Source organism: Prunus mume, linkage group LG1 (assembly GCF_029339155.1).
Source record: "Prunus mume cultivar Tortuosa linkage group LG1, ASM2933915v1, whole genome shotgun sequence".
NCBI classification, from domain to species: domain Eukaryota; kingdom Viridiplantae; phylum Streptophyta; class Magnoliopsida; order Rosales; family Rosaceae; genus Prunus; species Prunus mume.
This window is the reverse complement of record NC_142698.1, coordinates 8,625,922-8,638,452: the sequence shown is the minus strand read 5'-3', so window position 1 is coordinate 8,638,452 and position 12,531 is coordinate 8,625,922. Positions and strand designations below refer to the sequence as shown.

The 12,531-nt window shown below is 37.8% G+C and overlaps 1 protein-coding gene and 1 pseudogene across 1 annotated transcript; one reads left to right on the top strand and one right to left on the bottom strand.

Moving 5' to 3' along the window:
* Positions 1 to 6,045: 6,045 nt before the first annotated feature.
* Positions 6,046 to 6,684, bottom strand: LOC148920946 (protein CYSTEINE-RICH TRANSMEMBRANE MODULE 9 pseudogene; annotated as a pseudogene).
* Positions 6,685 to 10,054: 3,370 nt separating this feature from the next.
* LOC103332938 (putative pentatricopeptide repeat-containing protein At1g69350, mitochondrial) lies at positions 10,055 to 12,523 on the top strand. The gene has a single exon (XM_089055909.1). It carries the CDS (start codon positions 10,055 to 10,057, stop codon positions 12,521 to 12,523), a length of 2,469 nt encoding a protein of 822 aa, XP_088912035.1.
* Positions 12,524 to 12,531: the final 8 nt, after the last annotated feature.

Sequence of the window (12,531 nt, the reverse complement as noted above, 5' to 3'; positions counted from 1 at the left end):
GATTTTAGCCTACATTTATGCTACCTTGAAAAGTGGTGAGTTTAATATTTTATTTATTTGTTATGTTATCGAAATAAAATAAATAAATAATAAAATCACATTTAATCTTAGCCCTTGAAAGTGCTTGCATCTAAAGGCTATAAAATTGTGTCAAAACTTGTGTCAAAAATATGGTGTCATGGATCCGCCCCATATATATATATATATATATATATATATATATATATATATATATATATATATTAGCTGGGTATGAGTTAAAAAGAGTTTTTGTTTGTTGGATAATCTTTATATTGGCCCATAGGAGAAAGTTTTTAAATAATTGGCCTTCTAAGGCCATTCCCAATAGGGGCTCTAAAATGGGCTGTACCAACTTTGGACTCTAATAAATAAGAACTCTTTGAAAAAAACCATCTACAATGGTATAAATTTGGGGCTCTAAATGGTAGAGCCTAATCGGAGTTGAAGCTAAATTTGTGTACCTAGTTGCAGTCCTTGAAACTTGGTACGGACCACATTTGGTAAAAGCTACAAGCCCAACAATTTTTCAGAAAGGCTATAATGAGGGTTTAAAGTGAGGAGGTTATTTGAGGAGGTCAAATCAACAAATATAAAGAAATCATGGGACTTAAATATTTTAAATGTTTTGACGGTCGGATCGGTCTCCTCAAATAACCTCCTCACTTTAACTCCTCATTGTAGAAGCTCCCACAATTTTTTGGCTCACCTTGCGACTCAACAGCGTCATACTCGCCCATTTTGATAGTTGCTGACAACTTTTTCTGTTTTTTTAATCAATTGGCCAATTGCAACAAGCTTTGTCTCATTGTTTTGGTTTTTTTGTTGATAAAGTTCACTCAGACTATAACCCTCAAGTTTTAAATGGCTAGGTTTATTTTTTATAACATTTTTTTCAAAACTTGTCCAATTTTTTATTTTTTTAGGTTGAAATGTTCACACACAAAAAATTAACATAAATAAATTAATAAAAAACAAAAATAGCACCTAAATTAAATTACATCATAAAAAAATATTAAACTTCTAGTATAGAGCCCCAAATATAGAGTTTCTCACTGTGAGAGAGATGCTTTTAGAGTCTCAAAGATTCCATCGGAGCTCTAAGAACATCTCCACCCACAAGGGCTAAGTCTAAGGCAAGGGCAAGTAAGGGCTGCCACTATTCACGTGAATAGTGTCAACCTTTGCATTTGTGGTTCCACCCACAAGGGCAAAGTCTAGGGCAAGTCTAAGGTAATTACTATTCATTGTACTTTATTTTCTATTTTTTTATACTTTAAACCATTAATTTTGATAATCTTTTGTAATTAAATTTTCGGATAAGATTTTCACCCTCTAAAATTGTGCCACGTGTCCCATGTCAGATACGATTTTCAGATATTTAAAAAAAAATTATAATCTCAGATTTCAGATAAAATTTTCACCTTCTAAAATTGTGTCACGTGTCCGATGTCAAATAAGATTTTCAGATATTTAACAAAATTATAATATCAGATTTCAGATAAGATTTTCACCCTCTAAAATTGTGCCACGTGTCCCATGTCAGATAAGATTTTCAGATATTTAAAAAAATTATAATCTCAGATTTTAGATAAGATTTTCATCCTCTAAAATTGTGCCACGTGTCATCTCTATCTTCTAAATCCCTCTATAAAACTACACCATCAACTCATACCTCTCACACCATCTCTTATCTATTCCTTCATTTCTCAGATTTTAGAAAGCACATTCTACTCTCAATGTCAAACTTGTCAAGGGTGTTGGAGAGGCAACAGAAACAAAGGGAAGAAATCTAGCGTAGACGTGCTCAAGAAGATCCGGAAGCCGATGAAGAAGAGGAACAAATGCTTGCAGCAGCGGTGTTTATGATGGATCAATCAAGGCAACAACGTCGTCGTCGTGCCCCGAATTGGACAGACGTAAGGAGTCTCGAGGTAATAATCTCATGGAGGATTATTTTATCCCAAATTCGTTATATCCTGCTTCTAAGTTTCGAGAGAGATATAGAATGCAGCCACATTTGTTCCAAAAAATCAAAAAATCATGCATGATATTTGTAATTACGACACATACTTCATTCAAAAGCATGATGCTGTTGGAGTTTTGGGTCTTATCCCGGAACAAAAACTTACAGCTGCTTTGTGGATGCTTGCTTATAGGGCATCTGCAGAGCATGTGGATGAGATTGCAAGGATGGGAAAATCTACTATCCTAGAGTGCTTGGTGAGATTTTGTGATGTAGTGGAAAATTTGTACACGAGGGAGTACATTCGCAAACCCACGCCAAGAGACATGCAACGGCTTCTACAAAAAGGCGAGGCTCGAGGTTTCCCAAGAATGATTGGAAGCATCGATTCTATGCACTGGCAGTGGAAGAACTGTCCTCTGCTTGGCAAGGAGAGTACGGGAATCCGAAGGGCCAAAAAGTATAATTTTGGAGGTCGTAGCTTCATTTGACTGTTGGGTTTGACATGCCTTCTTTGGGGTTGCCGGATCTCAGAATGACCTCAATGTCCTTGGTCAATCCCCGGTGTTTGACGAGGTATTGCGAGGTCATTCCCCCCAGTCACGTACCAAATCAACAATTTCGTTTACTCTGGTGCGTACTACCTTGCCGACGGAATTTATCCTAGGTGGACGACATTCGTGAAAACAATTCCGAAACTCCAATTCGAGAAGGAAAGAAGCTTTGCTTCCTTTCAAGAAGGTTACATGAAAGACGTGGAGAGGTGTTTCGGTATCTTGCAAGCTCGTTGGCAATTATTAAGGGTGCTGCTCGGATGCTAGATGAGGAGGTGCTGCGAAGTATTATGATGACTTGCATCATCCTCCATAACATGATTGTGGAGGATGAGTATGACTATGATGCTCCATAGGTGTTTGAACCTGATCCAATGAACACAGCGTTGACAAGAATATATGAAAGGCCGATTGGACCAAATGGACTATCAATGAAGCCCGAACTGTTACTTCGGGATGGTCAATTCAACAACCTCATGATTGATCGGTATCAAGAAATGCAATCTTTATATGTTCACGAGATACGTCAAGGTGACTTGGTCGAGCACTTGTGGGAGATGAAATGCAATCAAAATGGATGAAGTCAAGATTAGTGCTTTGTTTGGAATTATGCTTTATTTTGTGTGTGGTGTTTTTTTGGAATTATGCTTTTTATTATTATTATGCTTTTATGTATGGTTTGTTTTGTGTGTTGTTTGCAATAAATTAAGGTTTTTTTAATTAATATTTGTTTTGATGCTCAAATGTTTTTAATAAATAGTCATTTTATTTAATGCTTTTTTTATTGAATAAAAAGGAAACAATACAACAAATTAAAGGATAATACAACAATACAACATATGGCAAAGGTGTTTCAATACAACCTAATGGTTTTCATCATTTAACCAATCCGTATTGTTAGGTCCGTCGTCATGGAAAATTTTTCTTCTCATCACATCTCTTCGTCGTAGCTTCCAATAGGCCTTTGTTTTGGGAGACATATGGCTCGTATCCATGGCCATGATTTTCATCTCTCTATCCTCTATGTCTTTTTCTTGTGCCTTTTGCTGTTGAATAACAAATGCTTCCTCTCGTGCCACGTCCATTTCATCTCTTTTCAAGTCTCTCTCCATTCTTAGTGAGGTGCTCTTAGCTATTTGCTCCAATAATTGTACACATTCATTGGTCGAAGTGGCCCCTCTCTTGGTCTTTACCGCCTTTCTCCCAATAGGTCTCGGCGGACGTGGCACAAATGGTGACTCCGTTTCCATTGGGGAGTCCAATGGCGAATTGGTTGATGTTGAATCGTGGAGTGGCGTCTCATTCATCACAACCGGCGGACCGGTGGGAATAATTTTGAATCTCGAACAATCCTTCACAATTTTCCAACAATGGAAATGCATGAAACTTTTTTTGCCTTACCCCATTGCACCGAACCACATTTGTGCTTGTATGATCTATTAAAAATAAATAATTGGAAGTGCAAGAAACAAAAATTATTATGCAAGAAAATATAAACTATTTTGAAATGCAAAAATAAAATTGATTATGCAAGAAAATATAGACAAATTAAAGGTGCACCTAAGAAAAAAAAATTATGCAAGAAAAACAAATAGAATATGCAATATAAAAAAGTGACATTAAATTGATTAAAATGGAAATTATAAATATTTTACCTCATCGGTCAAATTTTGATCGCTGTGAATGTTCGCCTTTGCTTTTGTCAAGGCATTGCTCCATTTCCCTAACTCTTTATTCAGAAGTTTCCATCTACTAGACAAGGCCATTTCGGTCCGAATAGAACCCGATCTTTGACAAAATTCTCCATGAATTTTGCTCCACATGTGATGAAACTTCATCTCATTGCCCGTGATAGGGTCATGACTAATGTTCATCCAATATTGACACAACGCAATATCTTCATTCGTTGACCACGAGCCTCCGACTTCGACAGAAGATGCCATTCGTTTTTTTATACAAATGGAAAGTAGTAGAAAAATGTGAATGGAGAGTAAAAAATATTGAAATGAGAAAAGTTTGTATGGAGAATTGGTGTGGAAAGTGAATAATGTGAGTGGAGAGTAAAAAATATTGGATGGAGAAGAAATTGTATGAAGATTTAGTGTGGAAAGTAAATAAAATGGTTAGGTATTTATAGAGAAAAAATACAGAATTTTTGGGTTTTATTAAAAAAATTTCAGAATTTTTTCGATTTTTTTTGCAATTTTTAAGCCAAAAACGAGGACGTCGGATTTCGGAAAAAGCCATCCGAGAGTCCCTGTCGCGTCACGTGGCAAACGCCGTTGGAGGTGTCGGTGGTGACGTCAAGAATCACCGTAAGAAATATATGATTACTGGCCTGAAGTCAAGAATCACGTAGAATGATGATGTTGAAGTACAAGCATCCAAGAAACAATTGTCTTATGATTTGGAAAATATTTCTGAAAAAATACACGATGACTAAGAGCCTTTCCACCCGTTCATTGACCCGAGGCTAGGGGAAAAAAATGGCTTTCGGAGCACCGGGCCCGGGGTGTGGGACCCACCTCCTGGGCCGCCCAAGGCAAGTCTTACCCGAGGTCCAAAGCGAGGGGGTTCTTTATCAGCGCTACAAGATTCTGCTTCTGATGCCTTGCTGATTTGATTTTTTTCTGTTGCCACGTGTCGTCGGGCTCTCCGATCTGATTTTTTCCTCCAATCGAAGCAAGCCAATTTTTTGCAATAAAATCTTGAAAAAATTCGGAAATTTTTTAAAAATACCCAAAATTAATGAATTTTTTTCTATAAATACCAGCCTTTTTTTATAATTTATCTGAAATTTGAAATTGAAAATTTTATCCGATTATGAGATATGAATAATATTGACACGTAGGAACGAAAATATTATCCGAAAATATTATCTAAATTAATTATTGAGGTAAAAAGTTGTGAATAAAACAAAAAAATGAATAATCGCTTAGCGGCAACGGTGAAACACAAAATTCGGATTTTGCGAGGCAACCACTATTCACGTGAATAGTGGCTCTAGCTCCCTTGCCATGGCTAAGGGCAAATGGGTGGAGTTGCTCTAAATTCATTTACTTCTATGAAACATAAAATCATAAAAAAATACAAACGAATAAAACATAAAACAGTGAGGCCTGAATTCAAGAGGATGATGATGTTCAAGTACAAGCATCCAAGAAACAACAACAAAAGATAGCAAAGCATCCCTTCCGGATCACCTTTCGACTTTGTTTCTACAGCAGCTTCATGTCCGTGGGGATTTGGGGCATCTCTTGTTGGGTAACCAACAGGTGGTGGAGCAGGTCTGGGCAAACTAGTCGACGAACTCATCTTGTAGTTTGGGTTTGATGAATGTAAGCAGAAATGAAAACTGGTTGAAATGTCTTATTTAATTTTAGATAAAGTAATCTTAACCCAACTAAACCAATCAAATTTTAAAACTTTATATAAATCCAATCAACCAAATTGTTTTTTTTATTTATTAACTTGTAAACAAAAACAATAATAACTACAAATTTGATGTTAACAGGAACAACCGCTGGTAACTGACTAATTGTCTTTAGGCCTGAATTCAAGAATCACATAGGATGATGATGTTCAAGTACAATCAGCCAAGAGGCAACAACAACAAAAGAAAGCACAGCATCCCTTCCAGAAGCCATCACCCTTGGACTTGGTTTCTACAGGCCCATGATGAGCAGAAGCAGGATTTGGAGCATCTCTTGTGGGATAACCAGCAGGTGGCGGAGCCTGCACGTAATAAGGTCCGGGCGCCATCGAGTAAGGCTGGGGATGAGGAGGGTATGCTGCTGCGGAATTAGTCGACGAACTCATCTTAGTTGAAAAATAATAAGCTGATTATTTGTAGTTTGGGTTTGGTTTGATGAATGAAGCAGAAAGGAATGAAAACTTAGCTGGGCAGATGAAGATGAGGAAGAGGCTTCTCTCTTCTGTCTTCTGGCTTTTTTGCTTCTCTTTAAATTTCAATTTAATCAAAGCATTTTCTAATTTACCTTGGAGAAATAAATAAAACTCACAATAATTTATTGCTCCATTGTTGTTTCTGTAACGGTTCTAACTTCGCCAACTAGTAACGCAAGAAGAAAAATCCCACCACTCATCTGCCTCTCTCTCCTCCTCCTCTCGAGTAGTTGCCAGACAAATGGGCCTCTGTAACTGTTCAATGGGGACCCGCTGACATTGATAGGTCTTCGGTAAAGACCCATCATTTTTTATTTTTTATGGCGTGGAAGATTTATTTGTGACAATTATTTAGTTTGACTAGCAAATAAACAATTATTTTATTTAATAAATATCAAATAAAATATATTTTGCTTTCTTTTTCCCCTCACTTGCAGTCAAAATGGAACTCCAGTCATTTCTTTTTCCTTTCCATTTGTGAAGCATTTCCAATGCTAAATAAAAAAAATTCCCTCAAATCTCTGTAAGAAGTCCCTCTTATCCTAGAAATATCATTTTATCATGTGTTCCCCCCAAAAACTGCATTCCCTCATACTTTTTTTTCTTCAAATTTGAGGGATTCCCAAACATCAACTTGATTTTTAGATTTTAGGGAAATTTTTAGGAACTCAACAAATTTTTGGAACGCATACGCATTGATGTTTTTCTTTTCACCCAAATTTAGTTTTGAGGAACATATTTGGAGATGTTTTACGTCATACCTTGTTTTCGTTTTTAAATTTATCATGTCACTTGCGCTAAAGCTATGAGTAAAAATGTCTTATACACGAAATCATCCCCATTTAGATGAAAGGATTCCAACTATGCGCATTCTTTGTGCAAATTTCCTCTTGGGAGAATATTTGCGGATGAATCTTCTCTCTCGAACATTCCTCTATTAGATTCCCTGCAAGACAAATGGCGGTCAATGGAGAACCACCGGTGTGGTGTGCCCAAGGACTCTTTGATGCCTAAGTCAGTAATATGATCTCGGTAGATGCATATAATACAGAAAGGATGGAGATATTTATCTACGGGAGAGATGTAGCTTGGGAATGGAGTAGATAAGAGAGGTGGCAATAGCCTGAGCTGGTCAGCCACGAGTATGAGAGCAGGGGAGAATTTCGGCTAGAGAGAGAGAGAGAGAGAGAGAGAGAGAGAGTAATTTTAAGGTAAAAATATGATTGAGAGAGGAATTTCCAATTGAAATAGAAATTCGAGATTACCTTCCTTCTTTTCTCCTCTAGCTTAAATAGCCTTCCTTCCTAATAACTTCTTCTTTTCCATTTATGGAGGCAATAATTGAGAATCCTTTCCTGATTAATGGAGTTGAGGGAAGTTATGGAAGGAAATAAATGGATTGAGGGAATTTATGAAATTTATTCCCTCAACTTAAATTGGTAACTCCGATATTAAATATATTATTAAATCAAAATATTAATTTAAATAATATATTTTAGAATTTGTCTTCTTTTCCACATGGCACCTCTTGATTGGGTGTCTAATTTATTCGTTCCCACACTCATTAGATGAAGCGCAGTTATATAGCAAGAAAAGCAGATGAGAATTGTTGGAGTGGTTGTTTCTTGGAAGCTCGATTGACACGGCGTAGCTTTGTTTATATGGCGAAGAAAAATAACAGCACAAGATTGGCACACGGCAAAAGCCTACTATAAGGCTTCTAGAAGTATTCTGTGTTCATATTTGCCTTTTGGACAGGAAGGTCAAGGTACCTACGTAGGAAAGATGAGTACAGACACTTTCGGAAAACAAAAACGGATCCTAGCACTATATTTTGTACACAAGTTTTGACATTGATTTGATCAATCTGAGACAAGGCAAAGGGCTTTACTATAATACAAATTTATAAATAAACCCAATCCTAGACATGTATTTATAAAAAATCAAAGCACTATTTAAACATAGAAACACACCCAAAATCAACCCCAAAGTCAACTTTTTGGGTGTATTTATAAATGGGTTTTGAGTGTGTGTAATGATGGGTTTTGAGTGTGTTTATATGTTTAAATAGTGCTTGAGTTTTTTTATAATTTCAACCCCCATTTTGGGTGTTTTAGTGAAACTCCCCAAGCATTTTTGTTAGATATCAAATGATGCCTACTCATGTGTATAGACTGTACAGAAGTTTTAAGTAGTACTATACCTACCTACTTTACTACTTATAGTTGGCAGATTTTCAAACCACACTCAAAAGTGTGCATGCTCTAGTTTTAGAGCAAGTACAGCTAGAGGCCTGCCATGGCAACAGGCCCCCAAGGGCCACAATTCTACAAATCCAGTCCTGGCAAGCCATGGGACCCACCAGCCTAGGCAAGCTTACGGGCAAAACTAGACTGGGCTCTTGCCCGAAGGCGCTGACGTCAACAAGCCAAAATCAAATTTGCCCATAGGAGAAAGTTTTTGCTAATATATATATATTAGCTGGGTATGAGTTAAAAGAGTTTTTGATTGTTGGATAATCTTTATATTGGCCCATAGGAGAAAGTTTTTAAATAATTGGCCTTCTAAGCCCATTAAAACCCACCAAACATGAAGAGGCAGCCAATTACTGAACAATGTTGGCGAAAAAAAAGTTTTGAACACCGAACCTAAGCTCAGTCGCGCGAAGAAGGTTCAACAGACGAGGTTGCAGAAGGAGGTGAACGATTTTGGGTGGCTGATTGACGAATTGAAGGTGTTTATGGATTCGGACAATGCAGATGTGAATCTCAAGGACGATTTGGATCTGATTGAGGAATTTGGGAACGATTTGCATCTGATATGAAGAATCTGATTCAGGAAGCTGATGAAATCTGGGAATTGTAAGGTAAGAAAATTATGCACCGTCAAAGTAGGCATTGTCTTCTTCGCCAGGTTGTAATTTCAGATTAATTGTCACACATTTTGCTTGTCATTTTCTCAAGCAAACCTGAGTTTGTACTTCCTGCTTAAAAATCATGTTCTATCTTTTTTCTTTTTCCCCAATTTCACTGTTATATATATGTTTGTTTAACTTTAAAAATGTCTCCTACATACACCCATCTGGATAGGATTAATTCCTGGAAGAAAAAAAAAGAACAGAAGATGTGAAGAACTTACTCATTTTAGTTTCGTATAAAAAGGAACATCATTTCTATTTTGGTATAGGGCCTCCTGTATCTTACTACTGGCACTGACCACGATTTCTTACTAAGGTTTGTAGCTTGCATTTTTCTGTAAATAATTTAGAAATTGAATTTGTTTAGTTAATTGCCAGACCAAATATACTTTGCTGCAATTGATTGATTTGTTGCTCCCATGAGATTCTGAATTATATATCCTATGTTTTTCATTGTTTCGAACTTTATGTTTATCAGTAACTGCTTATGGAAAAATTTGCCCCGTATTTATTGGCAACCGCAATTGCCTTATAGCTTACATATTGTTTTCTAACATTTCAGTGTAATGACGAATAGTGAGAGTGTAGACCACTGATGGCCAAAGAATAGAGAAGCTACTATAGTCTATAATATCTTCTTACAAACTTATATAACATCGTTCTTCTTAAGACATCAACTCCTTGCTTCTTTCTATGTTAAACCATCTCCACCATGCACTAAGACACTTTCATTTGGTTCCGCTACTCTTATGCAGAAAACATTATTACACTCCAAGCCAGATCCTGTCTTTCTCTACCACCACAACGCCATGCACACATGCCTCACCAACTTACCCTCATACCGACATCCTCACACTCAGCTCCAATGTCCAAACCCTTCACCAAACCAAGCAAGTCCATGCTTCTGCTCTCCTCAATGGTTTACTTCCCCACAGTGTCTCTCTCTGCGCCTCCCTCATGCTCAGTTACGCCACTTTCAAATACCCGGAAACCTCTCACCATCTCTTCGAACAAACAGTTCATCGTTGTCGCACTGCTTTCTTGTGGAACACCCTCATACGGGCTTATTCCATTGCTCAAGTTAATGATAATTTTCAGACTTACAATCGAATGGTTCGAAGTGGTGTTGGACTCGATGATCATACTTTTCCTTTCGTTCTCAAAGTGTGTTCAGACCTTTTGGAGGTAAAAAAAGGGATGGAGATTCATGGGGTTGTGTTTAAAGTGGGCTTTGATTTTGATATTTTCGTTGGAAATACACTTTTAGTGTTATATGGTAGTTGTGGGGATATAAGAGATGCAAAGAGGGTGTTTGATGAAATGCGTGAAAGGGATGTTGTCTCATGGAATACGGTTATTGGAGTGTTTACAGCCAATGGGTTTTTCATGCAGGCACTTCATTATTATAGAGAGATGAATTTGGGAATTGGGTTTAAGCCAAATCTTGTTAGTGTCATTAGTGTGTTGCCGGTTTGTGCAGAGTTGGAAGATGAGCAGATGGCGATCCAGATTCATTGCTATGTTGTGAAGGCTGGTTTGGACCTTCTGGTCACTACTGGAAATGCATTGGTTGATGTGTACGGGAAATGTGGGAATGTGAAAGCTTCAAAACAAGTTTTTGGTGAGATGATTCAGAAGAATGAGGTTTCTTGGAATGCTACTATCACTAGTCTCTCTTACATGGGGCATAACATGGAAGCCTTGGCTACATTTAGATGGATGATTGATGTAGGGATGAAACCAAACTCTGTCACAATTTCTAGCATGCTACCAGTGTTGGTTGAACTTGCATTTTTTGGAGTTGGCAAAGAACTCCATGGTTTCAGTATAAGAATGGGTATTGAATCGGATGTCTTCATTGCCAACTCACTAATTGATATGTATGCAAAATCAGGCCGTTCAAATGAGGCATCCAATGTTTTCCAAGAGATGGATAAAAGGAATATTGTTTCCTGGAATGCTATGATTGCTAATTTTGGTCAAAACAGGCTTGAGTTGGAAGCCATTGGACTTGTGAGACAAATGCAAGGTCATGGTGAAATTCCCAACTCTGTCACCTTCACAAATCTTCTTCCAGCGTGTGCTCGGTTGGGTTCCCTTCGTTATGGAAAAGAAATCCATGCAAGGACAGTCCGCATGCTATATGCCTCCGATTTGTTTGTCTCCAATGCTCTGACAGACATGTACGCAAAATGTGGCCGGCTAGATCTTGCTCGGAATGTATTTAACATCTCCCTCAGGGATGAGGTGTCTTATAATATACTAATAATTGGCTATTCTCAAACTACGGATTGCTTAGAGTCTCTGAATTTGTTTTCTGAAATGAAGCTTGTGGGAATGATTCATGACATTGTTTCCTTTGTGGGAGTTATATCAGCTTGCGCAAATGTAACTGCAATCAAGCAAGGCAAAGAGATTCATGGGTCATTAGTAAGAAAGCTTTTCCATACTCATCTATTTGTTGCAAACTCACTTTTGGATTTTTATACCAAATGTGGACGAATTGATCTTGCTGCTAATGTCTTTGACCGCATTCCAAGCAAGGATGTAGCCTCTTGGAATACTATGATTTTGGGGTATGGAATGCTAGGTGAGCTTAACACTGCAATCAGTCTTTTTGAAGCAATGAGGGAAGACGGTGTAGAATACGATTCAGTTTCCTATATTGCAGTTTTGTCATCTTGTAGTCATGGAGGGCTGGTTGAGAAGGGGAAAAATTATTTTGAGGGAATGCAGGCACTGAATATAGAGCCGACAGAAAAGCACTATGCTTGCATGGTTGATCTCCTTGGCCGAGCTGGCCTTATGGAAGAAGCAGTAGAGCTTATTAAAGGCATGCCCATTGTACCAGATGCCAATATTTGGGGTGCCTTGCTTGGAGCATGCCGAATCCATGGGAACGTAGAGTTGGCTAGTTGGGCAGCAGACCATTTGTTCAGGTTGAACCCTGAGCATTGTGGGTACTATATACTTCTTTCAAACATGTATGCAGAAGCTGGGAGATGGGATGAGGTAAACAGGGTGAGGGAACTGATGAAATCAAGAGGAGTGAAGAAGAACCGTGCTTGCAGTTGGGTTCAGGTTCAGGACCAGATGCATGCTTTTGCAGTTGGAGAGAGTCTGGAGACATTAAATTCAGATAGTTGGATCGCAGAATCTTAATATGTTTT